Below are 20,251 nucleotides of genomic sequence, written 5' to 3'. Positions count from 1 at the left end.
AAATAAAAAATACATTTTCCTAAAGAACAAAGCATAAAAATCTACATCATATAAGGTATGGTGGGACAACACTGAAGTAAGTCAGTCTATATCAATGGAACACCAAGTCTCCCTCATTTGTAATAATCAGTAGAAACCTTGGGCTCTCCTAGCAGAGATTTACCATAGAACAAAATCTAGAGACATTAGACCAAATAGTATGACACTAAATGCAAGGACCTCCAGGAGAAGGAAACAAAAGCCATATAATGAGTGACTGTTGTCCTTAATGTACTATGTTATCTCTCATCTCTTTTGCCATCCCTTGGTTATCTCATATTGTTACAATATTTCACCTTGTTATTTGATATATTTTATATGTGCTTAATTGGATAGGGAAGGAGGAAAGTCAAGATAAGCGGGGGGAGAGTGGGAGGGAAATGGGGACCATGTCATAATGAAGGGTATCCATGTTTGTGAAGTTATGTACCGTCTATCTGGTGAATATAATGTAACCCTTCTATTAATCACAATAAAAAATAAAAAAGTAGCCTGTATCTGTCGATTAAGTCCATTTGGTTCATAGTGCCATTCAATTCTGATGTTTCTTGGTTCATGTTTTGAGTCCAGGAGTGGTCTGGGTATCCTGCCTGTTGGAGACTGAGGCGTCACCACACCCAACTAACACTAGGTTGGACTCCATCTGCACTAGCAAATGCAGTTCTGTTTGCTTCATTAGTTTAGATGCACCAACATGAGAGCTACATGTGTAAAAATTGTTAACACTTCTTAGAGATCATTTTCTTTATTAATCTGAAATGATGTTCCCATGTTTCTTTCAGTTTGTCTCTTGTAATTTTCATATTCCTTGTGTGTATGTTCAGTGCTTGAAATATAGAGTATCTAGTCTTTGTTTTTTCTGATCTTGTCTGATTGGGATCCTGAAGGCTCCTGTAGACATCTCAATGGAAAACTCACTTCACCTGGAGAGTCAGATACCTGTCCCCAAACAATTGAGAACACCCACTGAAAAGGAAAAACGGTTTATATTGCCTCATGGTTCGGGTCAATGTATCTGTTGGCTATATTGCTTTGTGCACAGTACATCAAGATAGCACCATGTAGTTGAAGAGGAGGCCTATGGTATATTTTATATACTTTACTTGTTTAATTGAAATAGAGAAGGAATGGGGAAACACAAATGATTGAGTAGAGGTTGCGGGAAGAAAAATGAGAAAACAACATAGGAAGGGGAATCAGTGTTCAAGAAGTTATGTACCCAATGTGTGAAGAATGTAACTGTAATCCCCCATCCATCTCCCTGACATTAGAATACAATTAAAAGGGGAGGCCTAAGTACCTCACAGGGTCTGGAAGAGATGCGGAGAGAGGGAGGGAGGGAGGGAGAGAGAGAGAGAGAGAGAGAGAGAGAGAGAGAGAGAGAGAGAGAGAGAGAGAGAGAGAGAGAGAGAGACAGACAGACAGACACACAGAGAGAGAGAGAGAGAGAGAGACAGACAGACAGACAGACAAAGAGAGAGAGAGAGACAGAGAGAGACAGATAGAGACAGAGAGAGAGACAGAGACAGAGAAAGACAGAAACAGAGACACAAGACCCCCTCATCCCAATATCCCATTTAAGGACACACTCACAGTGACCTAATTTCTTCCCTCACTCCTCAATTACCCCAGTACTGAGGACCAGTGGAAGAACATAGACCTGAGTTCAAACATCTAAGAAAGCACTGGAAAAACTTGATGCCATGTGTTCATGGGCTATATCAGGTCCGTCATGGACGTAGAGAGGAAAAGTATTCCAGACCTGACCAGGCTCATGACAAGCAGCAGAGAGGAGAATCCTAGGGAGTGGAATGGCATCATCACTGCTTGCATTTTCCTCGGCAGGCCACGCAATGGTCTATGACATAGAGTCCACGAAAGGACCTTCAGATATTGGCCTGTCAGGAAGGTCACGACAACAACAGTGGGTCCAGCAGTTGAAAGGAAAAGGAGATGTGATACACAACAGTGAAAATTCATGATAGAAACCAGGCGCCAATGAGGAACCACTGTACTAATAGCTTCTCAGGGGCTGAGATGTGGAGACTGAGGTTCCAAGCCGTCTCCAGAAGAAAAGTTCCTGACCCTCAAAGGTCAAAAGTAGAAGAGTGGCTGAAGTGATAGAGTACCAGCCTGGAGCCAAGAAGCTCAAGGACAGTACCCAGAACCAGAATGTAAGCCTCACAACTGGCACCAGGAAAGAACACAAACATTAACCACTTCATATCTGTCTTCCAAGCTCCACTGGAGGCATAAATAGGAGCATCCCAGTCCAGAGGTCAGTGTGGATGAGGGGACATGAAGGGACAGGTGTCAAGGAATATCATAGGGCCTGGAAATGACATCACCTTTCCAAGCTGAAATACAGTGTCCCCTAACCCACTGCTGATAGCCACACACTTGGACGAAATCAAATTTTCCTAACTCCATCAGACAGACAGGATTCAGCCAGGCCTCAATCTCAGGGCCCTGTGAGGACGGTCTTGTGGTTGTAGACTGAGAGACTCTGTCAGTGGCCAGAACATACTGGGCTGAGCCTCAGTGCTTTTCTGTTTGCAGCTTGGGACGTGGTGGAGTTTAGCCCTGAGGCCTGTCCACCGGGCATCCCATAGAATCTTACATGACTCCTCTCCTTACCATTGCCCTGTTCTATCTCTTTGAAGTCACCAGCTTAGTACACAGGCAATTGTGGTTAAAGGGATACAGGACTGGGCACCAGGAGGCACAGAGCCCATCTGTATCTCCTCTAAGGTGGTGTGGCTGCTGCACCCAGGGCTACCTGGGGAGAGTAGTATTGAACAGTGGCTGAAACTCTGAATGGATGAGGTCATGCTCAGGACTAGCAAGTGGTGAGAAAAGGGGTCATCTGGGGAGGGTGTATCAGAAGGAAGGGCTCAACTGAAGGGCCCTGCACAGATGACCTCACTTCCTTCACAGTGGAACTTAGAACCTTGGTATCCCGGCAGCCACAGTCAACACAAGCCCCCAACTGCTCACTTGTGTGGCTAACAGACGGTCAGGAGATGTTTGCCAGAGGCTCGGGCCTCATGGAAGAGCACAGAGGGTGCCTGGCCCACGTGTGTCCAAACAAGGCCAGGCCTGGCCGTGGACACTTCTGGAGATGCTGTTACTGGACCCAACAGGTGACATGGGGAGGTTCAGGGCAGTGAGAGTCTGGGTAGCTGAACATATGTAAATTTCCTGGTCATTAACGGCTCTCCTCTCCCTATGTGTGTGTGTGTGTCTGTGCTTGTGTGTATGTGTGGTTAATAATTCTTTAATTCACCTGACCCTATGTTCGCATATTCCACGTGCCTTTTTCTTTTAGCATAGAGCTGTTAAGTATGCTTTGTCAATAGTCATGTGCGTGCGTACTAAATGAATGACAAACAAAAATTAGGGATGTGTACTCATATTCGTTGACTCTCTGGCTAATCCACACTCGTGTAAACATGTGATGACACACTACTCAGGATGAAACATAAGGAGTGTGCTTGGTCTCAAAAGGGAAGGCCAGGTGAAAGTCATCCTAAGGGAACACAAACATTGCCAGGGGCTAAGTTCTTTTTGCTAGAGTCCCTCAGCTTTCCTGTCTCAGGTTAGTACTATACCGCATGAGACACGTTCCTATGGTACCACGTGGATACTTGGACCTTTAACTCTCACAGAATTTCCTCCATAGGCTGCCTTTGAATCTCCTTCACATCTCAGACTCCAGAGTAGCTAGAGTGCAGGCATAAGCCGCTATCACTGAGCCTGTTACTTTCTTTTTTTTAAATTAATTTATTTATTATACATTCATTCATTTACTTACTTATCCTGACACCCAAAGTACGTATTTTTATATTTTTATTGTAATTAATAAAAGGGTTACATGATATTTGCCAGATAGAAGGTGCATTAATTCACATACATTGATACCCTTTCACATGTCTAGGTACCCACTACCCTCCCCCCCCCCGTCTTGGTTTTCTCCCTTTCCCTATCAAATTTCAAATAACCAAATACAAATAAATTCAATATATCAGAAAACAAAGTGAGATACTGTAACAATATGAGATACCCAAGGGACAGCAAAGGAGATGAGAGATAACAGAGTACATTAAGGACAACAATCATTCATTATATGAGCGTGTTTCTTTCATCTTAGAAAAGGAATGAATCAAAGCAAGGCAGGACAGATGATTTTTGGATTGTTAGTTTGCTTGTTTTTGTTATGCATTGAACTCGAGACCTTATTCTTAAGATAGACAACCCCATGAGCCTGTAAACCTTAATCACTGTTCTTTTTTCAATAAGTGGACTCCTCGTTAGTACATGGTTGAGTATGGAGGACACTCAATGGGATAGGAGTACCTTGCTCCAATCCTCCTTATGAATGGTGGTCATCCCATAGGCATGAGGTTCAAGAGACCCGTGGTCACCCACCCACACAGGACTGCAGCCTCTCAGAAAATGTCACTGGAATTGCAGAGAACATACACTGGACTTACAACACATGGTATTCCATTTAAATGCACAGGGCCGGGAATGTGGCCTAGGGGTAGAATGCTTGCCAGGCATGCACAAATCCCTAGGTTCAACTCCACAGTACAACAGAAACAGGAAAACCTGCAAAGAGGTGCTGAGAAACAAGAGGTAGAGCCTTGGCCAGAATCTCTAGGAAACACTAAACCCCAAATAACTACTCCAAAAAAGCAGGCAGTGACCCTGTGGCTCAAATGCTAGAGCTCTAGCCATAGGAAAAAGTAAAGTTTAAGGACAGCTCCCAAGCATGTATTTAAAGATATCCAGACTGGTAAAAGAAAAGCAAAATTAGATTTGGCAATTCACTCTAGGCTTCTGACAATTACTTACATATAGCCATAGAAGAGAGAGATGCACAAATATATAAGTATATATAAGTGTGTGTGTGTGTGTGTGTGAGTGTTCTCAAGAAACTCAAGGGTATGATGTAACATAGTGGAGATAGAAAGCAGCTGCTCTATGTAGTCAAAGAGTTCCAGCATCCCTAGATCTAATGACTCTCCTCAGTGTGTAGGTCTTCCACTGTTAAAGAAGCTTCATTCTTGGACAGATGTTCCATGTCTGATGATGTCCTGTAATGCTGACTTCTATGCAGTCCAATAATTGCTAGAAAAGTGATTTCACTGCAGAAAATGGACAAACATATTTCTGAATTCAAATAATGCCAATGGGGCTAATAGGCCTCAAAGGAGTATGTCACCAGATGACCATGAAACTCACATTCAAGAAGCTGCACACAGAACATTCTCCAACAATGATCCACTGTTAGGATACACAAATAGCCTAAAAGAATACCAAACATGCACATCATTCCTCATATCTGGCTGAATGTGGGGTTTCTATGAGGTTACACCATAAAATAGACTTCTGATTCAAATCAGTAGAAAGAGATAATGAAGGACACTGCATATTAATGAAGGGAATGATCTAAGGGGAAAACACTCAAGAAGAGGTAAATATTGATGCACAAACCAATGAATCAACTATTATACTTTAAAACAGTGTCCTGAGGCTACCCAAAGACGATGGATCCGTTCAACAATAGATGTTAACAATCTACTCTCAGCAAAGTAAATGTTAACCCAACTAAATCATCTGTGTAGACCAGGCTGAAACATCTGACAAAACAATTACCCCATATACTAATCTGTTTGCCATATATATAAATATAAATATAAATAGACAGGTATATATACGTACTCAGAAACATATCTCTATGAACGACACTGTATAGAAAAACATTTTTTTCTTGTGGGGTTTTGCTGATTCTGTTTTCTTATTTCTTTCTGTACACTTGTTTTGATGTCTATCTTGGGTAGGAACATAGAACTCAGGACAAAAGTGTGAAAATGTTCATCACTGATGTTCAATAGACATTGTACTGAAAGAAATCTAGACAAGTCACATGTAGAAGCAGAAGAAGGAAACTGATAGTTTGCGGAAGGAATGACACTGGACCAAAGGAAAAGAACTCAATACATATCCTATGTAACTGTAACCATTCTACACATCTGTGAAAATAATGTAACTTCTTTACATAGGGATAAAAATCACAGTGAGAGCCTGGTTGGTGCTGGTGGGAGGCTGAGATCAGAGGATCACGGTGCCTGTGCAGAAAAGTCCCCATGAAATGTTCCTCACACATAGCCACTGGGGCTTAAAGCTGTAGTACTCTAGCTTTAGGCAAAAAGAGCTCTAGAACAAGATCCAGGTCCTGAGTACAAATTCCTAAAGACAGGAAGGGCAAGGTTGGAGACCTTGACAATACCCAGGTGCTCATGGGATCCAAGCTATGTGACCGCAGCTGGGAGAGCCTGCGGGCTGCATGGGGTCCTCTGCAAGCTGGAGGAAGGAGGGGTCCAGTCCTCCACCTCACTCCTGAGGGCAGATGTCCATTCAGCCTCTCAGGCCCCTGCCAAACTCTCTAGGAATAAGTGGGAGAATGTGGGGGGAGCGATGAAGACACCAGGAAGACAGCAGAAGCACACGTGTGTCCAGGAGCAGGTTAGAAAGGAGGTCCCTGTGGCTGGAGAGACATGACACAACACACTTCCCAGACCAGGAAGTGGCCGCACAGGTCCATACTGAAATACAGTGCTCCCCAAACCCACTGCTGACTGCCACAAAATGAGGAAGTCACACTTCCCTTGAGACCACACTCAGCCAAGCTCTACCCAGGTGTCAATCCTCCAGTCCCAGTAAGGAAGGGGTTGTGCCCTGTCTAGACAACAACTGTGTATCAGAGACAGAGCACCTTGGCCTGAGCCTCCGTGATTTTCTACTTGCAGCATGGCAACTGGTGAGACTTGACCCTGAAGCCTGACCACTGGGGAATCCATAGCATCTCTCAGGAATCTTCATCTTAAGGTTTCCCTTTCGTGTCTTAGAAGACAAGTGAGGAGCAGAGTGGGACTTGAGAGAAAAGGGGTTTAAGGTTGGGTCCCATGAGGCTGAGAACCCAATTGTGTCTCTTCCAGGGTGGTGTCTACTCCACACAGATCTACCCCGGGACCATAGAATTGAGGTGCTGGGGTAACACTGGACAGCTGTGTCCTGCTCAGAGCCAGCACAAGGATAGAGAAGGGGACCTTTGGAGAGGGTGTGTCAGAAGGAAGGGGTCAATTGAAGGGACCTCCACAAATGACCTCATTGCCTTCACAATGGAACTTAGAACCTTGGTATCCCAGCACCCACAGTCAACACAAACCCCCCACAACTCACTTGTGTGGCTAGCAGACGTTCAGGAGATGTTTGCCAGTTTTTCCTCAAATGGGAGAGTCTCAGGCCCCATGGAAGAGCGCAGAGGGTGCCTGGCACACGTGTGTGCAAACAAGGCCAGTCCTGGCAGTGAAAACTTCTGGGTCATTGGACCCCACAGGTGACATGGAGGCCCAGGCCAGTAAGTGGCTGGAAAGCCCACCACATCTAAGTCTGCAGTCATTACCAGCTCATTTGTATGTGTGTGTGTGTGTGTGTGTGTGTGTGTGTGTGTGTGTGTGTGTGTGTGTGTGTGTGTGTGTGTGTGTGTGTGTGTGTGTGTGTGTGTGTGTGTGTGTGTGTGTGTGTATGTGAGAGATGGGGGGGCGAGGCAGACAGAAAGACAGACACAGACACAGAGAGAGGCATACAGACAGACAGAAAGACATGGAGCCAGAAGGACTGACAGAGAGTTACAAGAGAGTAAGACAGAGAGACCGAGAGAGTCAGGGAGAGAGATACAGAGACAAAGACAGCAAGACATACATAGAGAGAATAGGAACTCATTTTAATGTAATTCCCTAGACTGTATGTCACAGTCCTCTTTGGTTCCCTAGTTTCAGCTTAAACTATTCCCCTGGTCCCACTCCAGGATGAAGCTCCAAGCCAGGACGAGGGCTGCAAGGCAGGCACCCTGGAGCAGCTGGTGGAACACTTGGTGCCTGCCCAGCTGACCGGGGAACACTTCTTCATCCCCACCTTCCTCTCCACTTACCGAAAATTCACCAGCACCGAACACGTCCTGGACCTGCTCTTCCAAACGTGAGTAGCAACTGCAAGGGCAGTGGACTCTTTTTCTCCACGGGACCCTGGGAATGACCTGCACAACTCTCAGGGCTACTCTGATCCTGTGGAGTGGGGGTGGGCAGAGAAGCATCTTAGGTTATGCCAGGGCCATGGGAAATGCCTTGTGTGCTCCCCGGTAGTGTAGGCTCAGTCCTGTGACCTTCTTCCTCAGGACACAGCTTTCTGCCTCCAAGCTCTGAGCCCTCAGACAAAGCAGACTTTCCCTGTTTGGAGAATGGTTCCTCAACTACACATAGAGCAGGGATAGCTGAAGGCAGAGTGAGAGACCCTCGGCCCACAGGATTCTCAAGGGAGAAAAGGCTTGTCCCTTTCCATTGCACATAGGTTGAAGCCCCTCCGGGTCTGGACATGTTTGTAGGGAGAAAGCACAAATAAGCCGCACTGTTGCAAGCCGGATAAAACACAGGAAGAGACAGCCAGTAACTGTGCAATTCCTCCACAGGTTCAGTAGAGGTGAGGCCTTCAAGGACTCCTCTACACAGGATGAAATCCTGCCTTTCTCCAGCCAGGATGGCATGCCACAGGACAAACTCAGAAAGTGAGTGGACTTTGCTCTCAAAGGAGGGCATCTGTGTGCACAGTGGAGCCAGGTTTGAGTGTAGCGTGGTGGGCGAGCTCAGGATCCCAGAGATCTTGACGTCCTCACCACAGGGTTGAAGTGTGGCATATGTATGCAGGAGGAGGCTGACCCATGACCGACAGTGCTGTTGGGAGAGCTGAGCCCTGTGCCAACCCATCCTCTCCACAGCCCCTGATGCCCAGCCTTGCCTGTCCTCACCATGGCCTCGCAAACAGGATTAGAGCATTGATGTCATGTTTTAGGACTTCTGCTGACCCTAGGAAGGCTGGCAGAGTAGAAGGCCTGGCTGGGTCACCAAGAGAACAGTGAGGTGGGGAGATAGCCCACGTGTGGCTCTTGGAACGGAGGCAGCAGAGTCACCAGTGGATGTGCACCAGCAGCCAGTTCATGCCAGGCATACAACAGACCCCACGGAGACTCCATGCAGTGGGGAGGGACTAGAGAGCTGCAGGAGTATGGGGAGCTCCCTGGAGAGGGGAGAGTTGCTCATCCCATGATTGGGTGCTCGCTCCCTGGAATTCCCTTCAATCCTTCCTTGGTTCCTGAGCACTGTCACTACCTCCACCAGCAAAGAAGCTTGGCTTGGGGAGATACTGATGTCCATATTTCAAACGAGTGCTGAGAGTGTCTGGGGTAGCCGCTGGCCAGGTTTCTGACTCTGCTGCCCCCCATCTGCCCCTAGTGCCCTCTCTTCTATCCTGGACATGTGGCTGGACGAGTACGGGGAGGACTTCTGCCAGCCTGCACACGTTGCCTGCCTCAAGCAGTTGCTGGCTCACCTGAAGAGGCACATGACTGGAACACACGTGGAGAGCCGTGCACAACGGCTCCTGGATCAGATGGAGGCCCAAGAGCCCAGCCAGACACAGCCTGATGGTGTGGAAACTGGGTGGGAAGGCAGAGGAAAGAGGCGGGATGAATGTGGGCCATCAGAGGGTGGAGAAGGCTCTAATATAGGCCTTGTGCCAGGAAGAAGAAACACACTGGAACATAGAGACTGTGCAGAGAAGTTGAAAATGAGGATGGGTAGAGGGATCCAGGTTGGGAAGTCAAAGGGAAGAGGGTCTTTATTCTCTTTTCAAAGACTCAGGACAAATCCTCCATGGAGAGGGCCTTGTCTTCTCCTGCAGGTCTAGCATTAGCCCAGTGTTTTTCTAAGAGGGCAGCATTGAGCTCCAAGCTCTGGCGTGCAGCCCAATTGCAGGAACATTACCAGGGTTAGACCAACACCCAAAGTCAGCCTTGCCTCTACTGTACCACGAGATGGGAGCAGCAGCATCAGGTGTGGGTGGCAGCCATGTCTTCCCGGGACTCTGAGGCTATGTCACCTGCAGTACCAGCCTCCTTTGCTCTGCTGACTGGGAGCCAGTCTGAAACTTGGCCTCATGGTAGACTCCCAAGGGACCCTGGAATCCATATCCTGGGAACCACCAACCTGGCCCCTGGTCCACAGCTTGGATGGGATCCCTTAATTTATGGAGAATCGAAATAGGATCCGGCATGCTTTCCTCACAGGATCTTCCTGTCCTTCTTCAGGGAGCACAGGGGAGGGACTGAACAAGGAGAAGAATGAGGTCTTGGATTTCCCTCCCCTGTTGGTGGCTGAGCAGCTCACCAGGATGGACTCGGTGAGGCCCTGGGCAGCACGGGGTGGACCGGGCTTCCTTCTCTGCATGGCTGCCTTTTCATCCTTCTCCTTCCCCTAGAGCCCAAGCTTTCATCCAGCCTGAGCTTCACCTTGGCTCAAGCTTCCTAGCAACACTCTTTAAATGCAGACACTAAAGTGTATATGACACCTCTGTGTCCCAGGAGCTATGCGTGGAGAGGTGCAGCCATGAATCGCAGCTCCTCGGCACTTGGCAGGGACCACATGAGCTGAAGCAATTATGAGGATTCTGGTGTGTGTGCCAGAGCCTAGTGCAGAAAACAGAAAGTGCTACAGAAGCAGCATCTGTGGATATGAACCAAAGGACAGGCATAGGGTGACTTGGGGAGGACAGAAATTCGGCCTAGACCAAGGAGGAAGAGTCACATTGCACAGCAGACCCTGACATGAGGTAGGGACACTCAGGTGCCCTCCAGGGTTGCGAAGCGGCATGACATCCCTACAAACCCATGCCCAAGCCTCAGAGACCCCTACACAGCCAGAGTTCTCAGCCCAACTACGGGACTCAATCTGGGGCTGGGCACTATGCTGTGTGCCAGGCAATGAGACACTCCTTCCTTTGGCAGGAGCTGTTCCTGAAGGTGGTGCCCCACCACTGCCTGCATTCTGCCATTTCCCAGAAGGACAGACACGACATGGAGAACTTGGCCCCCACCATCCGGGCCACCTTCACACAGTTTGACCAGGTGTTCTCCTGCGTGCTCACCACCTGCGTAGGGGACCACAGCATGCAGCCCTGCTCCAGGGCTAGGGTGCTAGAGCACTGGATCTCAGTGGCCAAGGTAAGACACAGCTGCTGCCTAGAGACTCTCCCTTCAGGGTCTTATGTTCTGAGGTGTTCCAATGTGCTCAGAGCCCTGTGTGGACTCCAGGCCCTCCTACCCAGGGCCATCTTGTCTGGACTCCCACATACCACACATGCAATGGTGCTCACTCCTTCCTCATACTCACGACTCAGGGGCAACTTCACCCAGGCCTGGTCAGACCTCTCTCCCCTCTGAAGCCCTGTAAGCAGCTCCCCAGAATCCTTGTACTGACCCTGGCTTAGCCCAGCCAGCAAGGCATCAGGTGGCAGCAGTAGCATGCAAGGCTCACACCCCCTTCCCATGCAGGAATGCAGAGTCCTCAGGAACTTCTCCTCCCTCCATGCCATCCTCTCTGCTCTGCACAGCAGAGACATCCAGCGCCTGGACAGCACATGGCAAGAGGTCTCCAGGTGGGTCCTTCTCTCCACAGAAGCTGTGCACACACAGGGACTAGCCAGCTTCACCACCAGCCCCAGAGCCAAGCCTGTATGACCTGGGCTGCTAGCCAGGAAAACAGGGACAGTGCCTGCATTATGCCTGTTCAGGCACCGGCAAATGTTCAGTGCAATGTCTCACTGAAGCTGGACAGAGACCCAGAGGAGCTGTCCAGGATTTCTGTGGTAATTCTACATTTCTGTCCAAAGGAAATCCAAGCACAGTTGTCTAATACAACTGGGCTGGACTCCACTGGGACATGAAGAAGAAATTGCTTCCAGCTCCTGGGTCCTTGGGAGCTTCATACAATCATTTGAAAACCTCCTGTTCAGGCAACTTGCAGGCCTGGCTCTAAAAGAAAACCAAGCCTTTCTCCCTTCTCTCTCACTTTCCCATTTGTCACTTCTCTCTGTCCCTCCTACAGAGACAGCATGCAGATATACCAGAAACTGTCAGAGATCGTTTCTCCTTCGTGCTCTTACTTCCGGACCAAAGTGCTACTCTTTCAGGTAGAGAGAAAGGGGTCAGAAAGAACAGGGCTAAGAAGGCAAAAGTGGGATCCAGTTCCAAAAAGAAATGCTTTCCCGTTTTTTTTTCTCTCCATTCTGGATCTTGAACTCAGGGCATGGCTGTTGTCCACCGTTTTTAATACTCAGTGCTCTTCATTTTCAGTCCCAAGCCCACTCCACGTTTGGAGTTGATTGTAATTCACAGACTCAGTGACTGTGGTTTGAACTGGGATCCTCCGATCTCAGGCTCTTGAGTGCCTGGTATGTAAGTCAGCTGCACTGCTCAGGAGTGAGTTGCTCTGCCATGGGATATTTCAGAGCTGTCCTTAGAGCCAAACAGACATAGCACCCACTTGGTTTGGATCTTAACATTCAGAGCCAGGATGTCTACCTGAAGGAACTGGGTCTCTCTGTTCTCCCTAGAGCAGATGCTGCTCACCGCCATACAAACACAGAGAAGGACTAGACAGGGGAACTGAAGGTGGCTGGGGGTTTTCTTGACAAGGGAGGCCAGGCACTGCTCACTCAGCCCTGAAATCTCAGCTGGACATGACTGCGAGCCCTAACCTCGACACTCAACCATGAAACCCCGCAAGTGAACTAGTCGCTCCGATAGAGACACCCACACAAATCAAGAAAGGAAAAGATGTATCTACCTCTACATTCCAACATACTGAGCTCCTTCACACACGATTCCAGAAGCCTCAGTGGGAAGGGCTACAGACTGGACTCCTCAATGCCTTGACCCGCTTGTCCACTACAGTATATCTGGGGAACTCCCCACCCAGATGCATAGAGAAAGATTTCTGCCAGGACACAGACACATAGGGAAGAGCTTTGTGGGAAAGAAACTTTCTCATGATTCAGAGCCCCTCCCCTAGGTGAGGAAATCCAGAAATTTTTTTTTAGGAAGTTAGCTGAAAGTCCATAATCCTCTCCCTCCTGGACTATTCTACCCTCCGGCCCATGACAATTATGGGAGCACTCACTGACTGCACCCTGCTCACAGAGTTAGAGTGTCTCTTCTATGATTGCCTACAGTGAAGTGGACAGGCCACCATCCCTTCCTATTCCTCGGTCCTCTCCTCTCACCTATGAAGAGTGAGGAATTTGGATGATTGATGAGACAATGAGGAGAAAGAAATTTCCAGGAGTCCAGAGAAGGCATTGGCACAGAGACTCAGGGCAGCACCAACAGTGGGAGAAACCACTGGACCCCATAGTGCCCAGAGGAAAGGTATGTATTTGCAGAGTTTGCGGATGAGGAAGCAGGCAGAGAGAGGCCAGTTCACAGCATGGCATCCCTCAGATCTGCTGAGGCAGAGACTTAACCAGAACAGAGCAGCAGGTGGCACTAGCTTTGGCACCATCCATGCTCAGGTCAGGGACAAAGGTTCAGTGGACACATGTCTCAGGAGTTCTGCTCTCCATTGTGACAGGAGCCTGGTGACTTTGCCCCCAAGGAGAAGAAGGCCAAGAGAGGCCAGAGGCAGGCTGAGGACATGGTGAGTGACTGTGTCCTGAACGCACCAAGAGTGCCTGTAAGAGAAGAGAAGAGAGGTCTGCTTGCTCATCTTACCTCTTGTTCCCCTGCCTGAAATAACTCCATACACGTGGGATTTGATTCTTATAATCCCTTGTCCTGAGTGGCTGCCAGAGACAAAGGAGGAGGAGAAGCCAGAGCATGGCAAAGCCTGTGTGGCAGGTGGCCTTCAGAGGCTCCTTAACTTGGGGAGGTGTCAATGCCACCCTTATACTGTTTATTATCCCAAGTGCAGAGAAGGGGCTCTAATAGATTGGCCAGAACATGTGACTCTGATAAGAAAGGCCCTGTGAGGATGGAGGCTGTCTGGGGAGGCCTGCAATGGGGTCCTAGGCCATGGCACATCAACCCATGCAATTCCACAGGTTCACATCAAGGGCACCGTGCCCTACCTGAAAACTTTCCTGGGAGACTTCCAAATGATCGACACGGCCTTTAGGGACTTCCTGGATGTGAGTAGTCTGGGCATCACTGAGCTGCTGCGGTTGGGACAGAAAGTCTCCTGCTTTGTGCTGAGTTCTGGCACAGTGAAGAGTTTCTTAAGATAACACTGCATCCATCTTAAGAAGGGACATCCAGAGCTGCTGGGATAGGGAGCTAGGGCACATAGCACAACTGGGACTCAAGTCCCTCTGGGCACAGTGGGCAGTTGGGATCAGTGGAAAACAAAGGACAGGCCAAGCAAGCACCAGTGAGTCCGGCTCAGCTGAGCCCTCAGTCACCCCATGTCCTCAGAAGGTTTGGACAAGATGATCCCAGAACCTCTTTGGAGATGTGTCCAGGTCCCATCTAGGACTTGGTTCACAGGCACGTGTAGATGCCCTCTGTCCCATGGAAGAGGACCAGCCCCTGACAGGGAGGACTGAAGGGAGGAAGGGTGGGGTTCTCCTCACACTGTTCTCTGCCTTCTAGGAGGGAGTCATCCATTTTCAGAAATTGAGAAAGGTGAGTTTCAGGTGCCCTCCTGGCTGGATGGGGACCAGCAGCAGAGTCAGCTGCAGTCACCATGACCGGTAGGGAAATTTGGTTCAGAGTGCAGATCTTTCCTGACGACAGGGTGGGGATGTGAAGTGGGAGAGGAGAGCTTTCTGTGAATGAGTGTGGACACAGTTGTGAGAGCCACAGCACCCTGATGCACTGAGGCTTCCCAGAGCAAAGCCTGGTGAATGCTCTTCCCCTGGGCATCACAGCACAGCCCTCCACTCACTCATGCTCTCCCTGGCCAGGAATATGCAATCATGGAGCAACTGAAGCAGCTACAGGCAAGCTGCAGCTATGAACACATCACCCCAGACGAGAAGTTTCTAGGCTGGTTCAGAGACCTGGAGCGGCTCAGCGAGGAGGCCAGGTGAGCTGGGAGGCACTAGCACAGGGAGAGTCGCCTGTCACTGGGATGTGGTGCCAGCCTGAGTGTCACATGTCTGGACTTGAGGACTTACACTCCCTAGGGCCAGTGACCAGGTGGGTGGCAGGCTCAGAATTGAAGCAGAATCTGGGAGGTCCCATGCTTCAACTTGGTCAGCTCACCTCACACCCCTTGCCGAGTTATGACCTGTCATGTACACTGGAGCCTCCGGGACAGAATGACACTGCAAGCCCTCCGACCAAGAAGCGCTTCAGCATCTGGAAGGCCTGGAAGAAGTAAGGACCTGGCCACTGATGGGCAAGAACCAGGGAAGATGATGGGATGGGTGTGGGAATGAGACAGGCTGTGGATGAGACATTTCCATTGAGAAGCCAAGTCTGGCACTCAGTTCTCTGGGGTGTCTGCCCCTCAGCTTACACTGAGTTCTGTCTCTGTGATTCATCCATCACATAAGGGAATGGGAAAATGTTAACTGACCCAGATCATGGAGTGGAGATTCAGGTCCCCAGTGTTTGAGGTCGAGGGTCTTGTGTGTGTCCTGAGAGAAGTTCCTTCAGTAAGCTGACCCCTCTCTAAAGCCACCAGACCCAGAGTGCTGCAATTAGTACCAGTGGCGGCTCCCAGTTGAAGTGGATGGACCAGGACAAGAGTGGCCCTGAGATGAGCAGCACAAACACCACTGCAGTGCAGTCAGACAGCAATGTGCAGTCAGCTCCCTCCTCCAGCTCCTACCCAGAGCTCATCACGAGCATCTCACAAACATCCTCAGGAGACCCGAAAAAGGTGACTTCCTGTCTTGCCCATAGTCCTCTTTCCACTGCCTGAGAGGAAAGCCCTAGACCTGGTTGGAAACCTGGACTTCTCCTGATGTTGCTGTCATCCACAGGTCCAGGGATCCTCCTCCCGGTCCACTGGGATGACCAGCTTGGCCTCTGCCAGCCAATCCTCACCCACAGACACCAGCACAATGGACACCAATTCAGCCAACACTCACAGCGGCACCTCAGGGCAGAGTAGTGACAGCTCATCCGTGCTTCCCCATCTCAGGCTGGGAGACTCGTGTGTCATCAGGGTGGTGCTGCCTGTGGAAAACAGACGTCTATGCAGAAGCATTGAGGTGAGTTGGGCGGCTGCATTTCCTTCTGCTCTTCTGTCCTAAAAAAGAGGGAGGGAAAATTATGCCCAGTCTCCAGGCAAGAATAGATCCTCAGGCAGGGCCAGTGAGGAGTCCCGAGAGGAAGCATGCGGACACAGATTGGGGAAATCCTAGGCTCTGGAGGGCATAGTTTAGATACTTCACTTTCCCCAGGAAACAACCTAAAGGCTGGTGTTTGATCACAAGATTAGTAGTGAATGAACACGATTGCCAGTTGAGACTGTTTACTGTCTCACAGACAATCCTCGCACATTACTTAGCAGGCTCTTCTGACAATCACATCTGGGTTGGAGGACAGCGAGACATAGGGATCCTATGTTCTGGGAAGATGAGGAATGTCTAAGGCAGGGTGCTGCAGATGATGGAGCTAAAAGATCTGCTCACAAGTAAACTCCTCACAGGAGAGACAGATGTCTGCTCTTCTAGCTACTCAACTGGGCAGATGACATTCAGAGCCCCTCCTTCCTCATGCTGGGTCTGGTGTCTGCATCTGGTTCAGTCCTCTCACCAACAGGAAGGAGAATGGGTGTCATGAGCAGTCATCTGGGGAGGCAACGACTTCCTCTCTCCTGGACTCTCAGTGTTAGTGGAGTTGATCAAGGCTCCACGGGGTGTCGTTCATCACTGCATCCTCCAACTCACCCCAGACCTGGCTAGGAGCAGGCACTGGGCACTTGGCTGGCCCCTCCCTTGCCTGGGGTTTCTGGAGTTTATTGTGTATTCCACTAAATCTCAGGGGCCCACACCTGGAAAGCAGATCTAGGAACAGCTGGTAAACTCTACAAAGAACACTAAATAACCAACTTCAATGCATGGACTCCTCTTCAGGAAGGAAGGGTTAAAACACACCCATGACACCCCATGGCATTTCTCATGTTTAACACTGAGATGGTTCCACCGAAGTCCTGGATACATACTTCAGGGAGGGACCCCTGGTACCCAGTTCTCAGGGCCTGTTTCCTGATCCAACCCAGGTGACCAACCAGGAGAAGACCCGAGATGTCATCGTGAAAGCTATCAAGAAATTCCAGGTGCGTGGATACAAGCCAGAAGACTTAGAGCTGGTGCAGATCATCACACAGGATCAAAGTGAGTCCTAAAACAATAGCTAGGACAGGCAAATAAGTAAGTTGGCAGGGGCCCAGGAGTTTGGACCGGTGGTAGAGAGCCGTCTAGAATGCAAGAACATCAGAGTTCGATTCCTTGGAAATATATGCATAGGCAAAACAAAAAAAAAAGAAAAAAAGCCAGAAGTGGTTCTGTTAGAACTCTAGCCTTCAGAAAGCCCCAAGGCAGTACTCAGGCCCTGACTTCAGCCCCAAGGTCTAGCAAAAAAAGAAGAAGTTTGGCAGGAGAGAGTGTCCTCACCCACCAACCCCTCCATCAGGGTATGGCAGCATAAGGGCAGCCTTAGACACCAGGCCCAAGCCAGCCCTGGTTGCTGCACAGCTATTGCCCTCATGGACATGCTTGTTCTTGCCCTGTCTGAGGAGGAAGTAGCCAGTGCAGAGACCATCCGTGAGGACTGGAGACAATACAGCTCATAGGACAGAATGGCTGGCTTGCTCACCAGAACGGACTTTGTCATTCTCCAATGTAAACACATGGCTTCAGAAAATACCTGACACTTGAGTGTCACTCAGTTGTAACGTGTGTGCCGAGAATTCCTGAGACCCTTGCATTGTTCCCACACCATTAAAACTATGCCTCCAAACATTACTCACCCTATATCATGGACTAATGCAAGCCCTGAAAGAGCTAATGAGAACTCATGGGCAACTTCCCAATATTCTCTACCTATGTGTTTTTCTTCCAAATGCGTTAGAAGCCAGGTGCCTAGGACTCAGCCTACAAACCCAGTTCATTAGGAGGCTCACCTGAGGCTCTAGGTTGGAGGTCAGCCTCGGTTAGAAGTCTCTGATTCTCTTTCTTCTATCAACCACAGTAAAAGCAGGAAAAATCATATGGCGCCAGTGGCACAACACTTATCTTGAACAAACAGGTCAGGGGGAGAACCGAGTCACTGAGTTAGATAAGTGAGCCAAAAGTTGACTTACTCATAAAAGATATAAGTTGAAAAGCTAGCCAAAAGTTTAGGTAGATGAGACAGAGACAGAGAGACAGGGATAGGGACAGAGACTGAAGTAGCCAAAGAGACAGGGACAGGCTGGGAATTTGGCTTAGTGGTGGAGTCCTTGTCTAGCATGCACTAAGACCTGGGTTTGATTCCTCAGTACCACATATACATAGAAAAAAGCCAGAAATGGTGCTGAGGCTCAAGTGATAGAGCTCTAGCCTTGAGACAGCCCAAGGACAGTGGTCAGGCCCTGAGTTCAAGGACCCGGACCGGCAAGAAAAAAGACAGAGACAGATTCACAGATGGTAAGAGGAGTCAGACTCATGTAAGACTCATGTATACCTGGAACACAAATGGTAATGAGCCACAGTGGTGTTGCTGTCTTGTCTTTGCAATGAGGTGCAGAATCTGTCCAGTTCTTTGTGGAGTTGATCAGCATTGATGACAGATTACAAGTTCCATGCAGGATGTGTTCTGAATTCCTTCCTACCTCTGGGACCATTCCCACTATGCTGGCAGCATGGGGTTTTCCCTCTCACAGCATGGGGTTTTCCTCTCACAAAGAGTGCAGGACAGAGGAGCCTGGGGAGAAATTGAAGGCCAAAGGCAGGACTTACAGTCTACTTGGGGCACATGGTCTTAGAGGACCCTGGAACTCACTGCAAGAAGCCTGAATTAGGCCTTGCTTTTTGTGGTCCTGAGGGTCCATGTTTGTAGGACAATCTTAGGAGAGCTGGTTTGCACACTGCAAAGCCTGTTGTGTCTGTGATGCTGATAAGGCAGCAGTGAGGTCAGAACGGGATTAGCTTGTGCCTCCTTCACCCTGACCTGGCAGGACCTGAAGTCCAAAGTTGTCCTCTGAGAAAGGAGTTTTCCGCAGTTCTTTCTCATGCAGGAATCAGAGATTGGAGGCATTTGGGGTCCTAACCCACAGTTGATCTCTAAGTGCATGGGAATGGCAGTGGTCTCAGCCCCAGGTTGGACAGCTAAGGTTTGTGTCCCTCTTCCACCAGAGCTGAGGATTCCTGATGATGCCAACGTTTTCTATGCCTTGAAGACTATGGACGTCTACCATGTGGTGCTGCGGAAGTACACCTTCCCCCGGAGGACACCTGCCAAGCAGAGATCCAGCTTCAGCCTCTTCCACAGGAAGAGGAGGGGAAGCAAGGCTTAAGGAGAGCTCCACGTGCGCATGCCTCCCTGGGTCCTACTGACCATGATGACTTGAGTGGCCCTGGCCACCCTGCACCTTCTTTTACTCCAGCCCAGGATACCCACACTCCACCTACAAAACCACCCTGCTGTGCCCAGGCTACTTGCATTAGCCAAACTCCCCTTCCCTCCTTGGACTCCCTGAGTGCCTCGGGCACCCTGTGCCATCACAGGACAACTGTACCCACCACACTATCACCTGACATTTTGGACTCTATTACAGGTCATCACCACTTGTGCACTTGGCTCTTCCACTCCCAAAATCGTAGTTCTGTTCTTCAAAGATTCACCAAAGGACAATTCCCCACCCTCAGCCTTTCTAATCTTTGTTAGGCTACACCAAAATCCAAGCCTCTGCCATGAGGCTTGATTGAGACTCATCAAGTGATGGAAACCACACACTGCAGAGCTGTGGTGTGGAGGAAAATGCCTCAGAACTCATTCTTACATACACATGCAGACTCATTGGCCCATTATTCGCGTCAAGGTCATGCAAACACCATTTCACAGAGCAGTACCACAGACATTGGAGACCACTGAAGATTGGAATTTCAAGAAGCATGGGCCCTTGCTCTGTATATGATTTATTTACAATGAATATTTGTGTACATGCCAGAAAGTAAAAATACTAATGGGACTGGAGGGGTTTTTTAGAAAGTTAAGTTAGATTTGAATGTTCACATTTAATTACAGTTCTTGTTCTCTGCTCTGGTTCTTGTGCTTTTCTTCTTTTATCTCTATGTTACAGAGACAGTCTTCCATCTGACAGGA

At 49.0% G+C, this 20,251-nt stretch overlaps 3 protein-coding genes across 5 annotated transcripts in view; 2 read left to right on the top strand and 1 right to left on the bottom strand.

Moving 5' to 3' along the window:
- The window catches only part of LOC150049973 (ral guanine nucleotide dissociation stimulator-like), a 28,735-nt gene extending 15,491 nt beyond the window's left edge, over positions 1 to 13,244 (top strand). The window contains exons 2-7 of the mRNA XM_090353544.1: positions 7,916 to 8,085; positions 8,573 to 8,668; positions 9,393 to 9,586; positions 10,247 to 10,338; positions 10,943 to 11,158; positions 13,227 to 13,244. Of these exons, the coding sequence (XP_090209670.1) occupies positions 8,646 to 8,668; positions 9,393 to 9,586; positions 10,247 to 10,338; positions 10,943 to 11,158; positions 13,227 to 13,244 (543 nt within the window). The 5' untranslated portion in view covers positions 7,916 to 8,085; positions 8,573 to 8,645. The remainder of the gene's footprint in view (positions 1 to 7,915; positions 8,086 to 8,572; positions 8,669 to 9,392; positions 9,587 to 10,246; positions 10,339 to 10,942; positions 11,159 to 13,226) is intronic.
- A 1,363-nt stretch (positions 13,245 to 14,607) lies between these two features.
- LOC150049972 (ral guanine nucleotide dissociation stimulator-like) lies at positions 14,608 to 20,186 on the top strand. The gene is made up of 6 exons (XM_090353500.1): positions 14,608 to 15,017; positions 15,215 to 15,310; positions 15,614 to 15,818; positions 15,922 to 16,152; positions 17,166 to 17,280; positions 19,282 to 20,186. The coding sequence occupies exons 1-6, from the start codon at positions 14,836 to 14,838 to the stop codon at positions 19,440 to 19,442; spliced, it is 990 nt and encodes a 329-aa protein (XP_090209626.1). The 5' UTR covers positions 14,608 to 14,835; the 3' UTR covers positions 19,443 to 20,186.
- Positions 15,856 to 20,251, bottom strand: part of LOC150049971 (uncharacterized) — a 47,779-nt gene continuing 43,383 nt past the window's right edge. For 2 of the 3 annotated variants that reach the window (XR_016538849.1, XM_090353505.1), the window contains one exon: positions 20,047 to 20,242. The gene's annotated coding sequence lies outside the window, so the exon portion shown is untranslated. Of the gene's footprint in view, positions 16,191 to 20,046; positions 20,243 to 20,251 lie in introns of those variants that run through there. The other variant, XM_090353507.1, reaches the window with a different exon arrangement.

The sequence above is a fragment of the Megascapheus bottae genome, chromosome 19 (genome assembly GCF_031878675.1).
Source record: "Megascapheus bottae isolate mThoBot1 chromosome 19, mThoBot2.hap1, whole genome shotgun sequence".
Taxonomy (NCBI): Eukaryota; Metazoa; Chordata; class Mammalia; order Rodentia; family Geomyidae; genus Megascapheus; species Megascapheus bottae.
The sequence above is the reverse complement of the archived record's forward strand: the minus strand, read 5'-3'. Positions and strand labels throughout refer to the sequence as shown.